At 41.0% G+C, this 25,899-nt stretch overlaps 1 protein-coding gene across 1 annotated transcript; it reads left to right on the plus strand.

Moving 5' to 3' along the window:
* Positions 1 to 7,489: 7,489 nt before the first annotated feature.
* On the plus strand, positions 7,490 to 18,314 carry SRP9 (signal recognition particle 9). Its single transcript, XM_007167211.2, has 3 exons — positions 7,490 to 7,710; positions 11,913 to 11,981; positions 16,069 to 18,314. Exons 1-3 carry the CDS (start codon positions 7,639 to 7,641, stop codon positions 16,186 to 16,188), a joined length of 261 nt encoding a protein of 86 aa, XP_007167273.1. The 5' UTR covers positions 7,490 to 7,638; the 3' UTR covers positions 16,189 to 18,314.
* The last annotated feature ends 7,585 nt before the right edge of the window (positions 18,315 to 25,899 follow it).

Genomic DNA, 25,899 nt, shown 5'->3' on the forward strand with positions numbered 1-25,899 from the left:
CAAGGCAGGAGCCTGGGGAATCTCAGTGCCCCCTGCCATTGGCCTCCGGTCTCCAGAGCACAGCCGCCAGGGCTGGGCAGCATCTGACCTGGCCTGACCCACCTTCCCCCAGAGGAGGCAACACTGAGGGTGGCCTTTCCGATCCCCAAGGCTCAATGGGAGCCTGTTCTCTCTCAACACCCTTGGACAAAACAAGGCTTTCCCCCCCTTGTTGTTTTTTGAGGTGTGTTCATTCTGCTTGAAATCTGTTTCACCTTAAAGGGAGAATTACCTGCCCCAAGTATGGCAATGTTAGCATCCTAGGAATGGGGTTCAACTGGGGCAGCGAGAGACAGCCTCCAGGAACTCTGCCACACGCCTGGGGGACGGCTTTGTCAGTGAGAGTGGCATGAGTGTGCTAGCACAACCTTTGGTCTCTAAGCCCCTTTGAGCATGGCTCTGGGAAGGGGCTTTGTTTCTTAGGGTGACTTCTATCTCGGCCTGTGTCCCTCCCTCCATCCCTCCCTTTCCCACCCCGAGCCCCCAGCCTCAAGGTGATCCTTACTGTTCCTATGCAGCTCCGGGGGGCTTCTGATCACAGAATCTGGGAGTGCTGGATGTGGGTCCTGGAGGTCAGCTCTGGGCTTCATACAGTCACACCCTTGTCTTTACCTCCTGACCACCCCTCCTCCCCAAACACCTGGGAGGGCAGGGGATGCTTAGACCTGCGTGAATCCCCATAAATATTTGTTTCTGCCTCCAGCTTTGATTATTTATAAACTTGCCTTATCCCTGCAGCCTGCTCTGCTCTCATTAGCGTGTAAGCATTTCACACACACCTTTGTTTTCAGTGTAGAACACCTGGTAGGGTGACTGACAGGGAAGAGGTGCTCAATGAGTAATTAATGAATTAAACTGGGTTGGAAGTTCCTGGCAATTAAGTAAGAGCTGAGGCTTTTTCCGGAAAGGAAAAGTTGAGATTGAGCAAAAGGTAACAAAGCGCACCAATAACCCCCTCAGCTAAACTAGGGGTATGTGCTGCATGGGGACCGTGAAAAGGCTGAAGTCAGCAGTCAGGGACCCGTCTCCGCATGACCGTCTGCACACCACTGCCCTCCGCCGGACACTGGGCCAAAGCTGCCCCCGACCTGCAGCCGCGTCAGGATGTCCTCAGGTTTCCTTCCCTCCCCATTCTGGATCCAACTCCTGGGCAAACCGGTTTCTCAGTTGCCTTCTCTTACCAGGTTTGTCTGACTGCTCTGCCTTGAATCCATGAGACCTGGGAAGGCACAAGAGGAACAGCGGCTTCTTTGACTCCGGTGTATCGTGGGTTCCACAAATGCTTATGGCATGAAAATCAACATAGTAACACGCAGTTCCTGGCATGCCAGCAGCACTGTGGACTGTCATTATGATTGTTAAATAAGAAGCCACTTAAGAAGCTACTCCTATTCGTAGTCTACAACCACTATGGTGCTGACAGTTTTTAGAAGACAACCGAGGAGAACAAAGAAGGACAAAAAGCTCCAAGGAAAGAATTCGAAAACAATCAGTCATTTCTAACTTAAAAACAACAACAAACCTTCCTCCTCAGGGGAAAGAGAGAGGAACAGGAGAGTAAACACATGTATCGCCAAATATTGTGGAATGGACTGCTCTCTGCTGTACTGTGACACATTTTCTGTCTTTAATTGTAGGTATTTGTGAATTTGCCTTATTATCTCTGTCCCTGACCTCACTAGCTTATAAATATTCTGCCCAACACAATCACTGGCCCTTGAAAAGTCTGCAGTACATAGGTATTGAATTCCTGGCAGTCAAATATAGTATATGAGTGGCTAATAATTTGCCAAATGGCAATAATAAAATAAGTTTAAAAGGAGGCATAACATTTATGGCTTATAAATTGCTTCAATTTGCTGAAAAATTGTTTTCATCTCCCAAAATTAAACTCCGGGGTTAGCCCCGGGATCTGGCAGGCATTTGGATATATGAATCTGAAGCTCAGGGAAGAAGTCTGGACAAAGCAGCCTGGAGGTGGAAGTGAAAACCCAAAGAACTACAGAAAGAACTACAGAGAGTGAAATCAAAGTCTGGTATCTTGGGGCCCAGTGCTGAAGTGCTGAAGGGCCAAAAGGGCACAGGAGGCTAAGACAGAGCCAGAGTGGGAAAAGCCAGAAAGGTAGAAGGAGGAGCAAGGAAGGATGGAGTCAAAAAAGCCAAGCAGCTGGGATATTGTAAGGATGAAGGGGTGGTCCATGGCCTCAGATGCAGCTGAATAATCTGGTCAAGAAAAGATTGAGAGCTGTCTGCTGGATTGGGAAATATGAAGGTCACTAGTGACCCTAAGAGCAGTTGGTGACCTCGTGAAAGCAACTTCAGTTGAGGGGTGTGGTGGGGACAGAGTGGAAGACACTGTAGTGGGAATGGAATTGAATGGGAGGCAAGGACAAGAAAACAATCATAGGAGGCAACCAATGCAGGCGAAAGAACAAAGGCTTTTGGTTTTGACCTTGCACCCAGGCTGGGCTCCACCCATCCAGCTTCCCTACTGCCACTAGTGACAAGTTCTAAAAATCAAAATTAATCATACCACTTCCTGTTGTTATTAACATCTGCTAGCTTGCCACTTGCTGAACAATGGAGAGCAAAGTCCAGTGCCAATCTGTTTAGTATAATTTATTTCTCAGACTTGGTTTCTTCATCACTTGTAAAGGAGAGTCGCACAGGTCCATAATCCCTTATCCAAAATCCTTGGGGCCACATATCTTTCGGATTTCACAGCTTGCTGGATTCTAGAAAGGTAGTATGGTACACATGCCATATATTACATAATACCTCCAGCAGAGACTAGGCTTCACCCTATAATCAAATACACCAACTTGGACAAATAAGACTACAAGTAGCCTTATGAGAGGTCAGGTCAAGTTTTCCACCAAGATATCAAGATACTTCTGTTTTTCAGAGCTTTTCAGATTTTCAGAATTATGATTAGGGCTCATGGGCCACCCTCACAGGGTTGTTTTAGTGCTCAAATGAGATACGTGTGTGAAGATGAAGCCAAAAGGATAACCACAAAGGGTGCAGAGGCCTTGCTCTTCCTGACTGGGAATGAAAGGAATTTTTCTTTTCTGACACGTGCAAGTGTGAGCAATTTATAAAGGACACTCTTTGATAGCCCTTCGGAAGCTATTTCTCCACAGCTGGAAAGAATAACCTACTTTAAAGAATGCACCCAAGTGTGGCTGGGAACATTTGAATGAAGAAGGACCTCTACCTTCTTCCTCATCTTGATTTCTCTCTCTCTTTAGGGGCTGGGCTGGGCTAAGCTCGGGGGTACTGGAACTCATCATGGGAACCCTCACAATGGAAATCACTTCTTTATTGTCACCCTGCCTTCTAAGCTGTGATCTCGATGAGGCGGGGACGAGGTCTTTCTTGTTCACTGCCGGGTCTCCAGTGCCTAGCACAGCTCCTGGTGCTTGCCCAGGGTGGGCACTTGACATATGTTTTGCTGAATTGATCTCTTATGTTCCTCATTGTGATGAAGGCAAAGTTGGCATTGTCTTCACTCCCATTGTTTTCACCTTCAGGCAAAAACCCCTCCTCCCAGAGGGTCATTATTTCTGACTCTGCCCTCTCTGTCTTGTTCTTTATGGCTCCCCCAACTCCGTTCTCATTAACTGAGGATTTGGGCCACTGGCTCACAGCCTTCTCCTTCATCTTATCCCCTTTCTTACTCATATGTGACTTTGATCCTAGTATGGACAACCCAGGAACCATTCTCCTCCAAGATGTTAAACCCCAATATCTCATCTGACCGTAACTTCAGTTCCTCTTTCCTATTATATTACCTTCAGATTTCCTAGAGACCTGGTCCCTTAAACTCTCTCTTTTGACCCAATTAATTATCCCATGATTTATCACTTCAACTGCTCTCTTGCCTGTACCTTCAACATTTTTGTCCCCTTGTCCTTCTGCCTTGCATACCCTGCAAATTCCTACTATCTGCCTTTTCCATTCTAAGACCCAAGCTTCTGGATGGTGCTGGAGACCGTCCAGATTGGGGCAGATGTGCAGATTGGGGCAATTCCCAAGGTATGATCTACAGTTTCAGCTGGGCCTTCAACTCTGTTTGACATACTTATTTTTAAGTTTCTGGTCTGCTTCCTTACTCATTTCGCACAATGGCTTTTCTAAATCTTCTCAAGGCTCCAAACCCACTCTTGCCCTCCTATCTTAGAAGATGGCCTTGCCTCTTAGGTGGCAGAGAAAGTTTACCTTCTTGTCCTCATATCTACATACTCATCTATATCCTTACCCACCTTACCCTCCTTCCCCACCACCTCAAAGGCAATGCTGAATCTTCTCCTGTTTTCATACATCTGTGCCTTTAGTCCTCCCCTTCATGTTTCCCCTGAAATCTTGCTTTCCTCTTTCTCTTGTATTTTTCTTTTTAATAAATTTATTTATTTATTTATTTTTGGTTGCATTGGGTCTTCATTGCTGCGCACGGGCTTTCTCTAGTTGCGGTGAGCAGGGGCTACTCTTTGTTGCAGTGCGCGGGCTTCTCATTGTGGTGGCTTCTCTTGTGGTGGAGCACGGGCTCTAGGCACGCGGGCTTCACTAGTTGTGGTTCACGGGCTCAGTAGTTGTGGCACGTGGGCTCAGTAGTTGTGGCTCATGGGCTCTAGAGCGCAGGCTCAATAGTTGTGGCGCACGGGCTTAGTTGCTCCGTGGCATGTGGGATCTTCCCGGACCAGGGCTCGAACCCACGTCCCCTGCATTGGCAGGCGGATTCTTAACCACTGTGCCACCAGGGAAGCCCTCTCTTGTACTTTTTAATCTTTCCATCTCTTACAATTCCTTCTCTGAAAGTTATAAACAGGCACAAAATCTTTCCATCTTAAACAATAACACTTTCTTTACTGGTGTCTTTGGGCCATCTTCTTACCTCCTCTTCTTTTTTTAATTTTTATTTATTTAACATCTTTATTGTAGTATAATTCCATTACATGTTGTGTTAGTTTCTGCTGTATAACAAAGTGAATCAGCTATACATATACATATATCCCCATATCCCCTCCCTCTTACGTCTCCCTCCCACCCTCCTTATCCCACCCCTCTAGGTGGACCCAAAGCACCGAGCTGATCTCCCTGTGCTATGCGGCTGCTTCCCACTAGCTATCTATTTTACATTTGGTAGTGTATATATGTCAGTGCCACTCTCTCACTTTGTCCCAGCTTACCCTTCCCCCTCCCCATGTCCTCAAGTCCATTCTCTACGTCTGCGTCTTTATTCCTGTCCTGCCCCTAGGTTCGTCAGAACCATTGTTTTTTTTTTAGATTCCATATATATGTGTTAGCATACAGTATTTGTTTTTCTCTTTCTGACTTACTTCACTCTGTGTGACAGACTCTAGGTCCATCCACCTCACCACAAATAACTCAATTTCGTATCTTTTTATTTACCTCCTCTTCTGTTTGTGGTTAAGCTCTTATAAAGAAGAGTATAAAGCAACTGCCTTCACTTTTCTACCTCTTCAGCCTCTTTCAGTCAGTTCTACCGGAACCCCAGTCTGACTGAGCGTTCTCTGGCTGAGGGTCGCCAATGGCCTCCCAATGACTACAATCAGTGGACTCATTTTAGTTTTCTTTGTACTTGCTCTCTACCCGCCATCTGACACCACTGACTACTCCCTCCTCAAAACCTTCTCCCCGCCACTTCCCAGACACTCCTGGTCTCCCTTTATCCCTCTGATAATTTCTGCTTCGCCTCCTTTGCGAACTCTACTCCCTCTCTCTAACCCTTTGTACATGTGGCTGTTTCGCAGGATTTGTCCTTAGTCTTCTCCTCTTATGCTGTGTCCTCTCCCCAGGAAGGCTCAACTAAGACCTATCTGCTGATGACTCCTATTTCATACCACTCCTGGAGTTACCGATGGAGATACCCAGCTAAGCTACCAGACATCTTCACCTGGATGTCCCAAAGATATTTCAAACTCATCAAGTTCACAACTGAACTCATTGTCTTCCCCAATCTCCCCCAGACCTGTTCTTCTGCCCTTTCTCCTGCATCAGTCAATGGCATCACCACCTCCACTGGCCCAGGAGTCATTCTACTTTTTCCTCTCCTGCATACCCCACATCATTCACTGAGTAAATCTCAAAACTGTTTCCTCCTCTCCATTCCTAAGCTAGTGCCTTAATTCAGATCCATGGATTTTTTTTTTTTTGTAAAATATTGGCTATATTCCTTGTGCTGTACAATATATCCTTTAAAAAAATTTTTTTTGGAGTATAGTTGTTTTACAATGTAGTGTTAGTTTCAGGTGCACAGCAAAGTGAATCAGTTGTACATATACAATATAGCCACTCTTTTTTAGATTTCTTTTCCCATATAGGTCATTACACAGTAATGAGTAGAGTTCCCTGTGCTATACAGTAGGTCCTTTTTAGTTATCTATATGCCTGTATTACTGCATGAGCATCTTAAGAGGTCTCCCCATCTCCAGGTTTGACACTTCACTTCAGTCCTTGTGTGAAGCTGGAGCCCTATAAAATGCAAATCAGCTTAAAGCCCTTGCATGGGCAGGAAAACTAGAGTGGGAGAAAGCAGATCAGTGATTGTCCTGGGTTAGGGGTGCAGGTGGTGGGATTGAATATAAAGAAGCATAAGGGAACTGTTCTGGAGAAAGAGATGTTCCTTATCTTGATTGTGGTATCCGGTATATGAGCATATACCCAGTGGTTTTAATATATAAATGTGTGTGTGTGTGTCAAAATGCATCAACCTGTACGTTTAAAACTGGTGTGTTTCATTGTACAAAAAAATATACTTCAATAAACTTGATTAAAGAAAAATACCCTTCTACATCACTCCATTGCCTGGAGAACAAAGTTCAAATGTCTTCTGGCTTAAGTGATGACATGATTTCTTCACTTGATTCTTCTCTTCCCCCATCCCCCAAATACCTATCACATTAAATACACTACAGATCTAAAGTGGGCCTAGATGTCCTGCCCCGCCTTGCCCACCTGTTGGACATCCACCATGTTTATCTAGATTCAGCTTGTGCCATCACTATTAGCATCCCCCCACCCACACGTGCTCACTCTTCCTTTGTGTTCTACTAACCCGACATAAATATCCATCACATAAAGGTTTCGGTTGCATTCTTGTGTTTATGTCTCCTCTCTCTTTTACTAAGCTGTAGGTGTGACAGCTGGACCCTAATGTCTCCATTCTTGTAGCTCCAGCGCTTATCACTAAGCCGCTTAATGTTTTCTGAAGAAACCTGGGCTTTACCATTGGAGTCCAGCCCAAAGAACAGCGGGACAGATCCTCCTCCAGTCCTACAGGGGGCGCTGTGGCAACCTCCATCGTTTCCCTACTCTCCACTTCTCTGGACCAGCTCCCAGAGCCACACGCTCGGGGCTCCACCTCCTCCTTGGCAACATCCCTCCTTCCCATTGGGCGAGGGCGGTACGGGCAGTCCAATGGAACGAGGCGTTGGTGCGAAGAGGCGCCACCATCGTTGAGCGGCTGGGTCACTGCCGCGGTAGGTGGCTGCGAGAGGTAGGGAGGTAGGTGGGCCGCGTTGCGTCGCCTCAGGTCCGTAGCTTTGCCTCCCTCTCCTGTTCTGCCGCGGGCCCACGATGCCGCAGTACCAGACCTGGGAGGAGTTCAGTCGCGCAGCGGAGAAGCTCTACCTCGCAGACCCTATGAAGGTAAATCACTGGAGCGGCCAGTGCCTCTGTCCCAGCCCCCGGTCAGGATAACTTCTCTGCTGTCCGCTCGGCCTCCGAAGCTTCTCCAGCATCCTAGTAGGTGCTGTGAGTGAGGAGAGACGGACCCTGCCAAGTCCACTTGTTCCTCCCTTATTAACGGCCCGATGAAGCCCTGAAACGGGCAAGATCGGGGTCATTTCAGGGCCCTTAGGTAGCTTTCCCCCGCCCCCAATCACTGAACATCCCTTATGGCTGTCGTTGGTTTACGTGTCTCTAAGGGCAGGGCTTCTCCCCCTGCAGTTTCGGCCTTCTGTCCCTCAGCTGTTTTGGTGCCCTTGTCCCGTACTACCTCGTGTAAGATAAAACGGTTATGTTTTTCTGCCACCGCAGAGAAATTTTGGAAAGACCCCAGTTTGGAGGCATCTACAGCCATTAGCTTAGTGGTTCTTAATCTTTTGGAGGTCACTGCCTTTTTGAGAACATGAGATGCTTCACCCTTTTCTCAGAAAAATCCACTTGTACGTAGAAGTTTGTAAACAATTTTAGAGGGCCCATGGATCCCTGTAATTCATTCATGGCCCCCACAAAAATTATAACAAGTGAGTGTCAGAGGTTAGCTTATTATTAAAAAGCAGAGAAGTCGCAAGGATCAGAATATAGCATTTGGGTCTTGACCTTCCTCTAAGGTTTTTATTTATTTTATTGTCATCTAAATAATATTTGAAGCAGCTCCCTGTTAATTAGAAATTTTGCTAGCGGGACTTCCCCGGTGGCGCAGTGATTAAGAATCTGCCTGCCAATGAAGGGGGCACGGGTTCCATCCCTGGTCTGGGAAGATCCCACATGCCGAGGAGCAAGTAAGCCCGTGCGCCACAACTACTGAGCCCACGTACTGCAACTACTGAAGCCCGCGCGCCCAGAGCCCTGCTTCGCAACATGAGAAGCCACCGCAATGAGAAGCCCGCACACCGCAACGAAGACCCAATGCAGCCAGAAAAAAAAAAAAAAAAAAAATCCTGCTAGCTTTTTAGATCTAGATAAGTAACAAGAAGCTGTAAAACATTCTTAGTTTCATTCTTTGCAATACAAAGATGTAATAATAACAAATTATGAAATGAGTTCGATATTATTGAAATTGAGTACTTTGTTTATGACACAATCTCTGGCTCCTCCATTTGGTAGATTTTGTTTGTAGGGCCATCTGTTTCTTTAAGCACCATGAGGACAATACAGGATTTTTGTCCAGAAGTACCCACAGTGTAAACTAAAAATATTTGAAAAGATAGTAAAGAATATACAAATTCACATCAAGAGTAATCATATTTTAAGAATGTGGTCATTCTTAGGGAAAATGAAAATAAAATGGTAATTATAGAGCATTGCTGTGAACAAGGCATGTCTAGTATAGGCAAGAGAGCGAGAATCTTTGAGCTCTTTCCCCAATCAGAAAATTCCAGTGGCCTAAAAACTTGTGCCTTTTTATGATAGCCTTGCACTAGTTAAAAACTAGTGATTTTTTTGATAGGAAGGTGAGGGGATGAGTGGGGAGATACTGACAGTTATATTGAGTACCTTGTATGTGACAGACATTTTATATATATATTTATTTGTATGATTTATGTGAACAATTAAGACAGCCCCTTGAGGTAGATGAATAAACAATCTTAGATACATTAAATGATTTGCTTAATCTCTAAGAAATGAAGCTAAAATTTGAACTCACGTCTCTAAACCCCATGTTCATGCTATTTCTACCGGTCCATACTGCTGGGACTAAAAAAGAAAAGAAATTTTGTCAGAACTCTTTGGGATCTGTTTTACAGAATTCTGTCTTCTCTCCCTGTTGATTACATCCATCACCTTTTACCATTCTCTGTTGCATCCGCTCTAACTGAAGATGGCATTATTTCTGGACCATGTAATAACCTCTTAGTCTGCCTGTTTTTAAAATCCCTTCTTCACTCTCTTACCACAGCTATCTAAAACACAAAAATTGAATTCTCAGTTTCCTGCTTTAAAACTGGTTCTTCATTGATTGCTGGTAGACATCCGGACTCCCAGTCCCCAGTCTGACCCTTTCTCCAGTCTTGCTGGCTTTGTCTTCCACCACTTCCACCATCCTCAGCCCTAGTCTCATGAAGCTACATAATGCATCATATCTTCAGACTGCCACTTCAGCTTTTCTCCTAACTTCTTCCCTAAAAGAAAAAAAAAAAAAATGTGTTTCTGAAGCCATCTCCATAAAGCCTTTTTACACTTCCCCTTCTCCCAATCTAAATTACTTGTGTTCTCTTTTAACATTTTACCTGTATATGCCTTTATAGGGTTTAATTTATGTTGTCTTATGTTTTGATTATTTTGCTTGGTTGAATTCAAAGTTCCTAAGAAAGCAAGAACCTTGATTTCTTTTTCTCTCTTAGTGGCATCTGACATGGTAACTTAGGCGCTCCCTAAGTTACAAAATGGACTCTCTTATAGTACCACAGACCTTTTAACTCTCATTTCTCCTACTCACCAGTGATTCTTTTAAGTGAGAGTTAAAACTTTACGTAGTTGTCATGCTTAGTATATTTTTTAGTTTCAGTTTCCTTTTGTTTCTGGAGGACTGAATTTTTTAAATATGTAAAACTGAATTTAATAGCTCAATAAATAGAATCAGGTAGTCTAAAGATACTTAACCTAGTTTTCATTATTTATACCTACTTAAGTGCTGGGTGCGTTCCCTTTCCTCCCTCACCAAGACAAATCTCAGGGTGGTATGACTTTTTTTTTTTGCAATCCCAGGAGAGCAGAGAGCATAATGGGAAAAGCTATAGAAAAAGCTCTAATAGCCCTTTTTATCTAGTTTCCAGAATTGTCTTGAGGGTCCTGTGCTACATTGTAACCATTTTAAAATTATGTTCCTATTTTGGCTTATAGATACTTAGCACTTTTTAAAACAGCTAGCTAAAACTAAACAAGAGTTATTTATTTTGGTTAACAAGAAACTTGACTCTGCTGCAGTACACTTTTGAATCCATCATTTAAAGAAGTAAAAATAATGTTCATGGAAGTTGTAAACCCTATTGGGAGATGTCTTCTTTTACTGGAATATCGTAATACCTAAATCATTTTCTTGGCTTCCTAACTGTAGAATACCAAACAACAAAAAGTGCTGTGTAGCATGGCACTCAATATAGGAGTTATTCTGGATTTAGAAAGTTGTTGATGGAGACATCTTGTACCATCATGATAAAGATGTGATTTTGCTGAGTACCTTAGCCTGAGTCCACCTCCTGAGAGCCATGGGAAAATGGAAAATATGAACTGCGACTGCAGTGCTCTTTCCTGGGGAATGGATTTGAACTTGACTAGCCGTTTCTGCTATTTTTTTCCCCTTTTCCTGTCATTCCTCTGTGGCTAGGTGTGTTGGTGTTGTAGGGGAGAAAAAACTTTCTCCTTTACTCTCTTAGGTTTTATAACTGGGGCTCTGCAAATTAACAGGTAGAAACATACGTAGCACAGAAGTTCACAAAGAAATGTGACCTGAGGAATTTGGGACCTATATGCCATCTTAACAAAGGGTGGGAAAGAGGCTGGACAAAGGAAAAGAGGTTTGGGGCTTCTGGGAGGGGGTAAGTTGTGAGAAGGTGACTAGGAAATGTATGGGAAAGAAGAGTTGTTTAGTAAGGTTTGTTAGGGAACAAACCTTGTTCTCTTTTCCCAGGGAGAGGGAAACACCTTTACAACTGGAAACTTATGTCACCTTTACAAAGGTTAATTTATGTCCTGCTTTTGGCCAGAAAGGGCAGAGAGCTAATCGCCTTCAGCTCAAAACATTCCTTATGCCTAAGTGGTATACTTTGAGGTGGCAAGCTGTGAATACCCTCCAGTATATTATTCTTACTGGCAAGAAATGCCAAACCACCTTAAGAGTCTCACAGGCTCTCTGAATATGGATGCGTCTTGGGAATTTTCAGTACATCTCTTCAAAGTGGCTGAAAATAAAATACCTGACTTTATTTTAAGTCTCAGAAAAATTGCAGCAATAGAAATGAACAAAATGCTGTTTTCCCGCATTTCAATAAGGTTACAGTAAAGGTGCCTTTAGATGTTTTGGCTATTAATTCTAAAAGGATCCATTTTAGCCCACCTGAAGACTAAATTATTTATGAGAAATGTCTTCTGACTTCACTGTTTCTAAATATGTATTTTTATTTCAGGCACGTGTGGTTCTCAAATATAGGCATTCTGATGGGAGTTTGTGTATTAAAGTAACAGATGATTTAGTTGTAAGTATACGTTTTTACTTGTTGCATACTTTCAGATTTGTTTGAGTTAATCATTTGTTTGAAATTATTTACATAGAATTTATGCAGGTCACCCATTAGGATGCTTATTTCACTTTGCATTCCCAAGTCAAGAACCTTGGTCTGGAAGCTATTGGTTTTTTTTTTTTTTTTTTAATGTTACCAAACTTTTTTTTTTTTTTTAAAGTATTTATTTATGTATTTATTTATTTTGGCTGTGTTGGGTCTTCGTTTCTGTGCGAAGGCTTTCTCCAGTTGCGGCAAGCGGGGGCCACTCCTCATCGCAGTGTGCGGGCCTCTCATTATCGCAGCCTCTCTTGTTGCGGAGCACAGGCTCCAGATGCACAGGCTCAGTAATTGTGGCTCACGGGCCTAGTCGCTCCGCGGCATGTGGGATCTTCCCAGACCAGGGCTCGAACCCGTGTCCCCTGCACTGACAGGCAGACTCTCAACCACTGTGCCACCAGGGAAGCCCCTGGAAGCTATTGTTATAGGCACTTGGAAAGATAATTCAGCTTTCTTCATTAATGCAGTATGTTAAGTGTAGTTTAATAACTGCTCTCTTCAGACCCTAAGCAAGAGGAACGTAGAGACCAAAAGTGGATATGAGGGGTAAAGGTTTCTTTATACGCGTGTGAGAAGTAAATAATGGTATTTGAACACAAGTTATAGGCTCTATAATTATATTTCTGACCTCCCCTGTCTGCTCACTCTTGTCTGTTCCTCACACCCCATTCATTCCTTACCCCTCTGCCATCTGGTTTCTGCATGAAGTCTTCCACTCAGACTGCTCTTGGTGAGAGCTCAGCAGCAGCCCCTTTATTTTCAAACCCAGTAGTCTCAGCAGTTCATATTTTATGCGACCTCCTGGCTGCTTCTGAGAAAACCACTTCTTGTAGAAATTATTATTTTGGCATCTGTGCTCCATTTTACCTTGTTTTTCTTTTTCTGTTTCATGCATCTTTGCTAATTATTTCACTGATGTGCCCCCATAAATACTGGTTTCTCCAGGATTCTGTTCTTGATCTTTTCATACCACTTCTGGACCAACCCATTAAGCCCAGTACTGCCTGTATCTGTCTGCTTCCAGTTTTGTACCTTTAGCTCATATTTTTCTTTTGGCTTCCTGACTAGCTCTAAGTTGAGCATCCTTCCTCCTCTCCTCGTTAACATTAGCCTGTCTAGAATGGAACTCATCATGTCTTATCAAACTGGCTCTTCCCGTTTTTTCTCTGTTAGTTGCACTGTCATCTACCTGCTCAGAAACCTGGGGATCATCTTTGGTCCCTTCCATTCCCTCATTCTCACGTTAACTATTCCTTCATTTGAAAAACTTGTATTTTGATCCTCCGATAAGTTCCATACATTTTGCTGGGCATTTGTGAATTATTGATTCAAGCTCCCTCATCTCATTTTCTGCCATGAACTCTCCATCTTGACTGCTAACCTCGTAACTTTAAGGGCTCAACGTCACTCACCTGGACTAGTAGAATAGGCTCTAACTGTGTCCCTGCTTCCAGCTCATCCTTTAGTCGTCCTGTGCTGCCCTGCCGGAGTGGTTTCTAAAAATGCAAATTTGCTTGTTACCACCCTGCTTAAAAATCTTTAGTGGCCAAAAAAAAAATCTTTAGTGGCTTCTCATCACTCATAATGTAAATTCCACCCTCATATCCTGTCTAATCTTCGTCTTTTCAATGTTACTTAAGGGCTCCTTTCATATGCCATGCTGTCTGAGGCCTCTGAGCTTTTGAACCGTCTGTTTCCATCTCTGCAATACTGAATCCCACCCCTGCCCCAGTGTGACAAGCCTGCTGCTTATCTTTCAAAACCCAGCTCAAAAGGATTGCTTCATCTCTTACTTTTATTTCTGCCTCTTTTTGTGCTGTGTCACAATTGTCTTATCACATTTGACTTTTAATAGATTGTGAGCTTCAAAATAAAGATAGATCAGTAATATTCTTACCGGTATTTGTAGTGACTAGCATGGTGTCCTGACCCAGAGGGTACTTAGCAAACACTTTTTTTTTTAATGGATTAATTCTTTTAAAAATTTAATAGTGACTTTAAAAATGACTTTTTGGTCATATATTTTACTATGTTTGTGTTCAGGGTTCCATTGTGAGGTTGTGTGAAGTCAGATCTTTTAATGATTACCATATCTTCCAAGAACCAGTTCAGTTTGGTGAAGTAACTGGGAAAATGTGAAAAAGGAAGAATAAATTGAGCTGTATTGTGCTAAACCTAGATTCAAGAGATCTGAATCCTAGCTTAGCCATCTACCAGCATTTCATCCTGGGGAAGGTTCAGGCCAAAAGTTTGGCTTTTGGGGCCATAATTTTCTTGTCTATGAAGTGCCACAGTGATAGTCTGCTTACCCAGTTGGGTTGTTGTGGAGTGTAAATGAAATATATGGAAGTGCCTAGCACTAGTGCCTGCACTTAGTAGATTCAGTAAATGTATACTTGAATCTTGAGCATTCACACTGAGAAAAATTTTACTTACGATTGTCACAGAGTGAATAGATATATCTACTGAAGAGAAATTGGTATATCCTGCTTTAAAAATAGAGGAAAATGCAGAATTGAATTCAATACAAGAGGCTTTATCTCCAGATGATGACTTTTTGCCTCTGGTAATGATTAAATATAGTTAAGGATTCATGGTAAGCAGTATTGGAAAGAACTTTATTTAAAATTGATGATTCCTATGACAAGATCTAAATATGAAAAATACTTTTTGTTCCCTTTCTTAAAACTACTGAGAACTAGTCCATGTCTAGAAGGGACCAAAGACACAATCAAACCCATCCTCCTAAACAGTAAATATATGAATCAACTCCAACATAAAAATTTGTTTTCTAATGACTCTTAAAGAAAAGTTTGTATACTTCAGTAATTCATTTTAATGGCTAATAATTCCTTCACAAAACTCGTCTTAGACTTCATTATTATCGTCATGGAGCTTTGACTTTTTTATAGTCCCATTTATGCATCATTTTTTTCCAATGCCATGACTGATTTATAATATTGTCTTCTGTGGACCTAAAATCTTTCTGTGTATTTTAGTGAGAAGGTATTAGTTCTTCTCACTAAACTGTAGTGAGAAGGTATTTGTTCTTCTACAGAACATATACTAAAATTGAAACGGTGTAGATGATTATGGCCACTTTACAAAATTGTTAGACAAATTTGTACAATGTGTGGATAAAATTTTTTTAAGTAAGTGATTTAAAGGCTGTATGAATTCAGATCAGTTGGACGTGATGGGGTTGAACTCCAAATTATTTAAGTTGATGAATATTACTGTAGGATCATGAAGCTCCCATTGTTTAAAACTCACGTGAATCTAAGATGGGCTAAAGAAAAATGGATCAGTGTCACAAGATGAAAAAAAGACTGCCAGCTTAAATTTGATAATTTTGAAGATTCTAGAACAAATGGTTTTATGGCCAACGATAAACAGATCTTAAGTATCTATCTAATGAAGAATTGAATTTATAGCAAGGAAGAATTTGGTTTGGTTTAAAAATTATAAATAATGTCAGAAAAATCAAGGTTGAATAGATTTATCTCGTTTGATTTAGGTAGTGACCAGCAGTAAGCAAGGAATTCCAGATTTTTTAAAAATTATCATTAACCCTCCCCCCTCCCATTTCACAAATAGAGGAAAGGGATGCTAAGATTTATATGCTTTTCCCACTGTAACTCAATCATTTATGACCAGATCCCAGGGAGAAAATATCTAATTCCAATCTTGAAGTCTTCTCATCAGACCATGGCAGAATTTGAATACATTATGCAACTGGTCATTTTTGAGAAGCTTCTAATAGAGTTCACTTTGTTTTTTAACCACAGCAGTGGCATTTAAAATATTATAAAATACTAAACTTAAGGAATGTAGTTGTTGGGGACTTGGAAACTTCAATGTAATTCCTTTAGTATGACCTCCAGAGGACGTAGAGCAAAACAGTGGTAGGAAAAGACTCAAAATTTTATCCAATCATATGTTTGCTACGTCATTGATAATCTAGTTTTACATAGTTAATGTGTGCTTTTAAAATTTCTGACAGTGTTTGGTATATAGAACAGACCAAGCTCAAGATGTAAAGAAGATTGAGAAATTCCACAGTCAACTAATGCGACTTATGGTGGCCAAGGAATCCCGCAGTGTTGCCATGGAAACGGACTGAATGGTTTGAAATGAAGACTGTTTGTCATGTTCTTAGGAAGTAAATATCTTTTGAATTTGAGAAAGTGTTGGGACAGAAAATACTTTATGTAACTAAGTGGGCTATTCAGAAGCCAAGAGATCATTTTTTGTACTTTGTTTTTTAATGTTTACTTTAGAGAGCTAGGACTGTAAACGCTTCCAGTTAGAAAGCCTTTATTTATTTTTGGAAATGGAACAAGGAATGGCTCTATCTTGGAAACTTTGCAGATTGTTTGATGTTAGGCAAAATAAATAATTACTCTCTGGTAAGTTTGTATCAGTAATTTGAAAACGAGATATCAAGAAAAGCCAATTCTTCCTTAAATTTAGTTAATCTGTCTTTAAAAGAAAAATTAAATGGAACCATTTTGCTGGATTGATATATTTCTTTTGGAGCATAAATTTTGTGCTGTTGATGACCAGCAAATATAAAATATGGTAACTGGAATTAACTGCACAGCAGTATAGCTGATTATATATGGTAGTGTAGTCTCAATTATATCTAAAAATAACTATGAAAACAAGTATGCTTTACCTTAAACTTTACAAATTTAAACTATATTTTTAAATATAAGGGATTCATAGTATCATTAACTTGTTGAGCAAAGACTAACTTTGAATCTAATTTTCAGTGCTCAGAAACATCTGCTGTTACTATAAATGCATGAACAGAATGCTCACTAATGGATTGAAACCACCATATTACAGAAATATTTGCCACATATTTGCCATCTATGTTTTCTCAGAAGGGCTAAGGATTATTTGAACTGTTAAATTTTTGCATACCTCTATGACACCCCCACCCATTTCTCTCATTACTTAACCAAGGTGTTAAGCATGACTCTCACAACTGTTCTTCATTAAACCAGAAGTATGATATTATTTGATATTTATCTTATATTTGTAACCTGAGTTTTACCACCTAAATATAATGTTCACATGTTGATTCCTACATTAAAATATTTTTTGTTAGGAATTTGTTGTGTTGACCAGCGTTTTAACATGGAAAGTTCCATTAGCCATGAATTTTGGCATGTTTCAGAGAGATCAGTAAATAAAATATTACATGAATATATATTGTTTCTTTTTAAGTTTTTAACTTCTCAAGAATTACTGATTTCTTGACTGGGATATTCTATATTTATTTAGACTAAAGTGAGCCTAATGATGCTATACATACATTTTTATTTATTTTGTTTCTTGGTACTTTTATTATATGACTTTCTCTGAGCTGTATGCTATGACATTTTGTTTTCTTGATTAAGAAAAGTAACATCAAATAGTATAGGGTTTTTTGGGTTTTGGTGTTTTCCCCCCATAGTAGGATAACCGGAGGTTTTTTTGGCCTTTTTCTTTTTCATTTATATCTTCCACTTTTTTCTTTCTTTTTTTTTACTTTTTGTCTGCACTCCATGGCATGTGGGATCTTAGTGCCCCGACCAGGGATTGAACCCTCGCCCCCTGCATTGGAAGCACAGAGTGTTAACCACTGGACCGCCAGGGAAGTCCCCATCTTCCACTTTTTAACACTACTTTATGAAGATAACCGGGAATGGGAGGGACTTCTATTTGAGTTCTTTGAGTCCTTGTAGCTTGCAGCAGTGATTAAGAGCAGGGGTTCCAAGGCAGACTGCCTGCGTTGCAATCTTGGCTCCACTGTTCCCCAATTCTGTGGCTTTTGAGACAGTACTTCTCTAAGCCTCCATTTTCTTCTCTGGAAATTGGGCTGACAGTAGTATTCATAGGGCTTTGACAGTTAAATGGCATAATCCCCTTTAAGCCCTTAGCACAGTACCTGGAACACAGTAAAACTCAATAAATGGTAGCTATTATTACTATTATTGTTATGATTGTTATTTTTCAGGGGACTGGGTATAAGTAGCCAGCTCTTAAGTTTTCTCATAATTGTAATTGAATAGTTACTTATAAGTAACGTTTGCCTTTTCTACCGAGCTATGTCTATTATCAAATGCCATTTTTGGCAGGTGAAGTAAAACAAGATTGTCCCCATGAGGAGTGTTCTTATGTGGTGGGGGAAACTGAAATCCTTAAATCTAAAACATGTTTATTTGTATCTACACAAAATAAAATTATTAAGAGAACTAATTGGTGGTGAAAGTATTGAATCTCTTAAAGACCATATAAATAATAAAACACCAAATTATGTATTCTGAAAATCGCAATGCTGTATACTCTGATTTTTTTCTTTTATTAGGAAGTATTTCTAGATACTATAATCACACTTTCATGGACTTTTTTTGGTGGGGGGGCTGCATGTGCGGCTTGCGAGATCTTAGTGCCCCAACCAGGGATCGAACCCCGGGCCCCAGCAGTGAGAGCCCCAAGTCCTAACCACTGGACCGCCACGGAATTCCCCATGAACTAATTTTTAGCAAACTGTTTTGTGATGTATTTGATCAAATGCTGCTGACCCTAAGGTAATCCAAATGAAGTCATCATAGAAATTAAGATTCTAGGTACAGTTAGCAGTTTTGTTCTTCTCTTGGAAAGACCCACTCTCCTTGGAGCACAGAGCCCATTAAGCGTTGTTGGCTACATATGTTCTCTGTTGAAAGGGCTGGCTTCTCCTTTCTCCCTAGCCTGCCAACTTTGTGTCTTAAAAATATAAAATCTCTTAGTCACAGCTCTAAGTCAGTGATTAGAGGCAGTGTTGGCAGCATTTTATAGTTGATATCTTCTGTTACCCTTAGAAAAATTGAACACAACAATATGATGGTAATAGTCTTGAAAGTACAGTTGACCCTTGAACAACGGGTTTGAACTTCACAGGTCCACTTATATGCCAGTTTTTTTCAAAAATGCATAATACAGTAATACACAATCTGCAGTTGGTTGGAATTACAGTTCTGGAGGGCCGGCTGTAAAGTTAAATGCGGATTTTCTACTGCATAGAGCGTCAGCACTCCTAACCCCTGTGATGTTCAAGGGTCAGCTGTATTCTAAAACTAATTCAAAATGAGTGAAATGTGAAATTAATTGCCCAAGGACAGTAAGAGGTACTCCTTTCTGCCTACTAGAAATGAAACAAAACCAAATCCCTTGTTAATATTTATTGTTCCCCTTTTAGTAAAAAATACCTTGTTGTGGTAATGGTAATATCATAGTATTTAGTATTATTTCTTTTTAAAACAGAAAATATTCCTCTAGTTCTACAGTTAAAATTTATGATAGCATGAGAAGAAAGTCAAAATATTTCATTCTTCTTTTCTTACATTCAAAGTAGTGATTGGGCCGGTTCCAGATAAAGATGAAGAAGCACGCTCTGCCATGGCTCTTCTGCTGAATACAGCTATGAATGCACAGAGCAGCTGTCTGAGGACTCTGAAAAGAAAATAGCAGGTGGGTTGGGCAGGAAGACAAGAATTTGAAGTACCACTGAACCAGTGATGAATGAGTCTTATCATTTTCCCCCCTCTGGTATCCCCCAGCCTGAATTCAACACATTGGAAACCTAGAAGTGAGGAATGGGGTGCAGACCAGGAGTGCCAGAAGCCTTTGTGTCTGACCCATGAAGTAGAAGGGTAACTTCTAATATTTGGAGAGAGTGCAGAAATCCTTTTTCTTCCCCCCACCCCTTTTCTGTGTTCTCTTACAGCCCACTCCCAAGCAATCCCATGGTGGTGACAGTGTCAACTACTGGCAATGGGAGCCTGCAGGAGCCAAAACTCAGGGAGATAGCCCTACCTTTCCAGTACGGCTGTGTTTCCAAGAGGGTGGAACCAACTTTCATTTTTTTCTCTTTGTTCTCTATCTGCTTGGCCCTGGATGCAAAAGATGGTGGCAGAAGTGCACAGGGTAACTAAAGCCAGATTTCTTTTGGCCCGAGAACCAACAGAAGGAATCAGAAAGTATCAGGGAGATCATAGAAAGGAAGGAACTCAAAAAAGTGACCTTATAAAGTTGTTTATGTAGTTCTGAGTCTGCCCCCAATCTGCTAATGTGTATGGATCTGATTCTTTTCAGCATGTTAAAGACTTAGAAACTGAATAGGTAGACCACCACCCAAATTCCAGACCAGCAGTTGGGAGGCATTCACATGCAGTAGGTCCAAAAAGCACTGCAAAAATTTTGAAAGCTGCACCTGTCTTCTGTAGGCTATGATTCCAATGTCAGTTCACCTTTCAAAAACTACCTGGTGTTGAACACCTGAAAGTAACCAAAAGAAACAAAAAAAGCCTTTGCCTGCAACCTAACCAGGTTGACTGCCTGCTGAAACAAACAAAAACTGTATTCTCCATAGGATTTAAACAAGGCCCAGTGTTGGTAACAATATTCAAAATGTCAAGGATACAATCCAAAATTTCCTGGCATAGAAAACTCTCCAAATTTGGTGAAAAACTTAAAACCTATAGATTCAAGAAGGCCAAAGAAATCCATATCATAATGGAAATCCAATCACAATCATAATGAAACTGGACAATGATCTTGAAAGCAGCCAGTGAAAAGCATCTATAGGGAAACAATTATTTGAATGACTGGATTTCTCATCAGAAATCATGGAGGACAGCGGAAGTGGCACAATATTTCTAAGTTGCTGAAAGGAAAGAATTGTCAACCAGAATTCTATATCCATAGAAAATATCCTTCAGGAACAAAAGTGTTGTAAAACCATTCTTGGATGAAGGAAAAGGAAGAGAATCCATTGCCAGCAGACTTGGTGTAAAAAAGAATTACTAAAGGAAGTTCTTCAGTTAGAAGGGAAATGATACCATAAGGGAAACTGAAACATTCAGAAATGAAGGAAGAGCAATAGAAATGGTAATTATCTAGGTTAAAAGAATATTCTGTTGAGTTCTTAAAATATGTTTGATAGTAGAAATAAAATATATATGGTGTTCTCACTGTGTGTAGATGTAATATATAAGATACCAGTAGCATAAAGGAGGAGGATAAAGAGACCTATATGATAGTAAACTTTCTACATTCCACTCAAAGTGAAAAAATATTTATTCTAAGTAGACTGAAAAGGTAAGTATGTATATCCTCATCCCTCAGGCAATCACTAAAAGAACTATGCAAAGAAATATAATAACACAGTAGATAAAATGAAATACTAAAAAACATTTTTAAAAAGTGGGGGGCAAGAAAACGGCATCAGGAGCAAAATATAGGAAACACACAAACCAAATAAAGTGGTAGGCCTAAATTCAACATATCAACACTTACATCAAATGCAAATAGTTAAAGCACACAGAGATTGTCAGAATCAAAACGCAAAATACTAGAACCAGTTGTACTCTCTGCAAGAAGCTTACTTCAAATATAATGGTATTTGAAGGTAACAAGTAGGTGACAAGTAAGATGATGGAAAAAACATGCAATGCAAACACTAATCAAAAGCTACCTGGACTGTGTTAATATTAAAAAGTAGACTTCAAAGGGGAAAGGTGGGGGGATAGGGATAAATTGAGAGTTTGGGATTGACATAAACACACTACTATATTTAAAACAGATAACCACCAAGGACCTACCATATAGCACAGGGAACTCTGCTCAATATTCTGTAACAACCTAAATGGGAAAAGAATTTGAAAAAGAATAGGTACATGTATATGTATAACTGAATCACTTTGCTGTACACCTGAAATTAACACAACAATCAACTACAATATAAAATAAAATTTTTTTTAAATTAGATTTCAGAGCAAAGAATATTTCCAAGGATAAAGAGGGACAATATATTGATAAAAGGGTCAATTCACCAAGACATAATAATCCTAAATGTGATTACACATAAACAGCTTCAAAATGCATGAAGCAAAACCTGAACTGAACTGAAAGAAGAAACAAAAATCCACAATTATATTTGAAAGCTACAATGCAACTCTGACATCATATATTCAGAGTTAGCACAGACTTCACTGGTTAAAAGCAAAGTCCTCCATGAGACTCCCTCACTTCAAACACAAGCTGCAAGCTCTGGGGTTCCCAGGCCACCTGCACTTCTGACCAACTGGCTACAAATTCAGGGGTACCCTCTATCCCCTCCGGTTTCATAATTTGCTAGAGTGACTCACAGAACTCAAGAAAGCACTATACTTAGCAGTTTTATTATAAAAGGTATGTCAGGACCAGTCAAATGAAGAGACATAGGGTAAGAACTGAGAGGGTACCAACTGCAAAGCTTCCATGTTCTTAGGACAAATTACTCTCCCAGCACATACATATATGATTACCAATCAGGGAAGCTCACCTGAACTTTGGCTGTCCATTATGTTTCATCATGTAGGAATGATTGAATCATTGGCCACGTGCTAGAACTCAATCTCCAACCTCACTTCATCTCCCCAAAGGATGAGCCAGACATCTGGCCTAAGATCACCAACCCTCTAATCATATGACTGGCCCTTCTGGCATGGCCAGGCCCCATCGCAAGTTATCTCATTAGTATAAACTCAAGACATGGTCCCAGGGACCACCATGAATAACAAAGACTCTTCTGTCACTCAGGAAATTCCTAAGATTTAGAGGTTAATTCCCAGGAACCAGGGACAAAGACTAAATAAATTCTTTATTACACAACAATTCACTCAGTTATAAAACCTGTAAATAGAAAATAAGCAAGGATGTAGAAGAACTGAACACCACCATCAACCAGCTGGATCTAATTGACACAGCACACTCAGTTCAACAGCAGAATACTTCTAGTGCACGTGAGACATTCATTAATGTCATACTGGAAACTAGCCAGTGCAACAAGGCAAGAAAAATAAAGGCATCCAAATTGGAAAGGAAGAAGTAACTATCCGTATTTATAGATAACATGATGGGACACATAGAGAATTCTATGGAATCTACAAAAAGGCTACTGAAACTAGTAAGTGAGTTTACCAAGGTTGCAGGTTACAAGATCAACATATATAATTTTATTTCTGTACACTATGCAACAAACAGGTATGGAAATTTAAAAGACAAATACATTTTTAATATCATCACAAAGCTCAATATCCAAAAAAAAACTCAATCAAAAAATGAGCAGAAGGGGCTTCCTTGGTGGTGCAGTGGTTGAGAGTCCGTTTGCCGATGCAGGGGACACAGGTTCGAGCCCTGGTCCGGGAGGATCCCACGTGCCGCAGAGCGGCTGGGCTCCTGCGCCACAACTACTGAGCCTGCGCTCTAGAGCCCGTGAGCCACAACTACTGAGCCCACGTGCCACAACTACTGAAGTCCGCATGCCTGGAGCCCGTGCTCTGCAACAAGAGAGGCCACAGCAATGAGAAGCCCACGCGCTGCAACGAAGAGTGGCCCTCGCTAGCCGCAACTAGAGGAGGCCCACGCGCAGCAACGAAGACCCAACGCAGCCAAAATTAAATAAATAAATTAAAAAAAAAAAAAAATGAGCAGAAGATCTAAATAGACGTTTCTCCAGAGAAGACATACAGATGGCCAACAGGCTCATGAAAAGATGACCAATATTGCTAATTATTAGAGAAATATGAATCAAAACTACTATGGGGTATCACCTCACACCAGTCAGAATGGCTATCATCAAAAAGTCTACAAATAATAAATGCTGGAGACAGTGTGGAGAAAAGGGAACCCTCCTACACTGTTGGTAGTAATGTAAATTGGTACAGCCACTATGGAGAACAGTATGGAGATTCCTTAAAAAACTAAAAACAGAGCTACCATATGATCCTGCAATCCCACTCCTAGGCATATATCCAGAGAAAACCATAATTTGAAAAGATACATGCACCCCGATGTTCATAGCAACACTATTTACAATAGCCAAGACATGGAAGCCACCTAAATGTCCACCGACAGATGAATAGTTAGAGAAGATGTGGTATATATACGCAAAATTACTCAGCTATAAAAAAGAATGAAATAGTGCCATTTGCAGCAACATGGATGGACCTAGAGATTATCATACTAAGTAAAGTAAGTCAGAGAAAGACAAATATCATATGATATCACTTATATGTGGAATCTTAAAAAAAAAATGATACAAATGAACTTATTTACAAAACAGAAACAGACTCACAGACATAGAAAACAAACTTATGGTTACCAAAGGGGAAAGGTGGGGGGAAGGGATAAACTAGGAATTTGGGAATAACATATACACACTACTATATATAAAATAGATAAATAATAAGAACCTACTTTAAAAGAAATTTAAATCATCACAAGATATGCACTGGAAACTACAGAACATTGCTGAGAGAAATTAAGAAGAGTTAAAAAATGAGTAATATATCTTATTCATGGGTCAGAAGAATTGGTATTATTAAGATGTCATTTTTCCCTAAGTTGATTTATAGATTCAATGCAATGTCAATTAAAATACCAGCAAAGGGGCTTCCCTGGTGGCGCAGTGGTTGAGAATCTGCCTGCCAATGCAGGGGACACGGGTTTGAGCCCTGGTCTGGGAAGATCCCACATGCCGCAGAGCAACTAGGCCCGTGAGCCACAATTACTGAGCCTGCGCGTATGGAGCCTGTGCTCTGCAACAAGAGAGGCCGTGATAATGAGAGGCCCGCGCACCGCGATGAAGAGTGGCCCCCACTTGCCGCAACTAGAGAAAGCCCTCGCACAGAAACGAAGACCGAACACAGCCATAAATAAATAAATAAACCCCCCCCCCAAAAAAATAAAATAAAATAAAATAAAATAAAATAAAATAAAATACCAGCAGGGCTTTTTTTTTTTTGTAGAAATTGGTATGCTGATTCTAAAAATTTATATGGAAAGCAAAGGACCTAAAATGCTAAAACGATTCTGCAAAAGAAGAATTAAAGTGAAAAGCTAGGTACTTCCCTGGTGGTGCTGTGATTGAGAATCCGCCTGCCAACGCAGGGCACATGGTTTCGAGCCCTGGTCCGGGAAGATCCCACGTGCCACGGAGCAACTAAGCCCGCGCGCCACAACTGCTGAGCCTGCGCTCTAGAGCCCGCGAGCCACAACTACTGAAGTCTGCACACCTAGAGCCCGTGCTCTGCAGCAACAAAAGCCACTGCAATGAGAAGCCCGTGCACTGCAAGAAAGAGTAGCCCCCACTTGCTGCAACTAGAGAAAGCCTTCCCATAGCCAAATGCAGCCTAAATAAATAAATAAATAATAAATTCTTAAAAAAAAAAAAGTGAAAAGCTAAAACCACCTTCTTTCCTGTCTGATTATAAAGCTACAGTTACATGAGACAGCATCAAGATAAACATCTAGACCAATGGAACAGAATGGAGAGTCCAGAAACAGGCCCACACATACATGGATAACATTTTACAAAGGAGCAAAGGCAAGTCAATGGAGAAAGGATAGTCTATTCAACAAATGATGCTGATATGATTAGATAGCCACATGTTTAAAAAACATGAAACTGGGGGCTTCCCTGGTGGCGCAGTGGTTAGGAATCTGCCTGCCAATGCAGGGGACATGGGTTTGAGCCCCAGTCCGGGAAGATCCCACATGCCACAGAGCAACTAAGCCCGTGCGCCACAACTACTGAGCCTGCACTCTAGATCCCATGAGCCACAACTACTGAGCCCATGTGCCACAACTACTGAAGCCCACGTGCCTAGAGCCCGGGCTCTGAAACAAGAGAGGCCACCACAATGAGAAGACTGTGCACTGCAACGAAGAGTAGCCCCTGCTCGCCACAAATAGAGAAGGCCTGTGCGTAGTGGCAAAGACTGAACGCAGCCAAAAAATAAATAAATAAAATAGGAAT

This window comes from Balaenoptera acutorostrata, chromosome 1 (genome assembly GCF_949987535.1).
Source record: "Balaenoptera acutorostrata chromosome 1, mBalAcu1.1, whole genome shotgun sequence".
Lineage (NCBI taxonomy): Eukaryota > Metazoa > Chordata > Mammalia > Artiodactyla > Balaenopteridae > Balaenoptera > Balaenoptera acutorostrata.

Excerpts from the sequence above, each read along its gene's own strand:
- SRP9 (XM_007167211.2), top strand. The coding sequence starts at position 7,639 with ATGCCGCAGTACCAGACCTGGGAGGAGTTCAGTCGCGCAGCGGAGAAG. Across the intron at positions 7,711-11,912 it reads ACCTCGCAGACCCTATGAAG|GCACGTGTGGTTCTCAAATA; the intron begins GTAAATCACTGG and ends TTTTTATTTCAG. Across the intron at positions 11,982-16,068 it reads AAGTAACAGATGATTTAGTT|TGTTTGGTATATAGAACAGA; the intron begins GTAAGTATACGT and ends AATTTCTGACAG.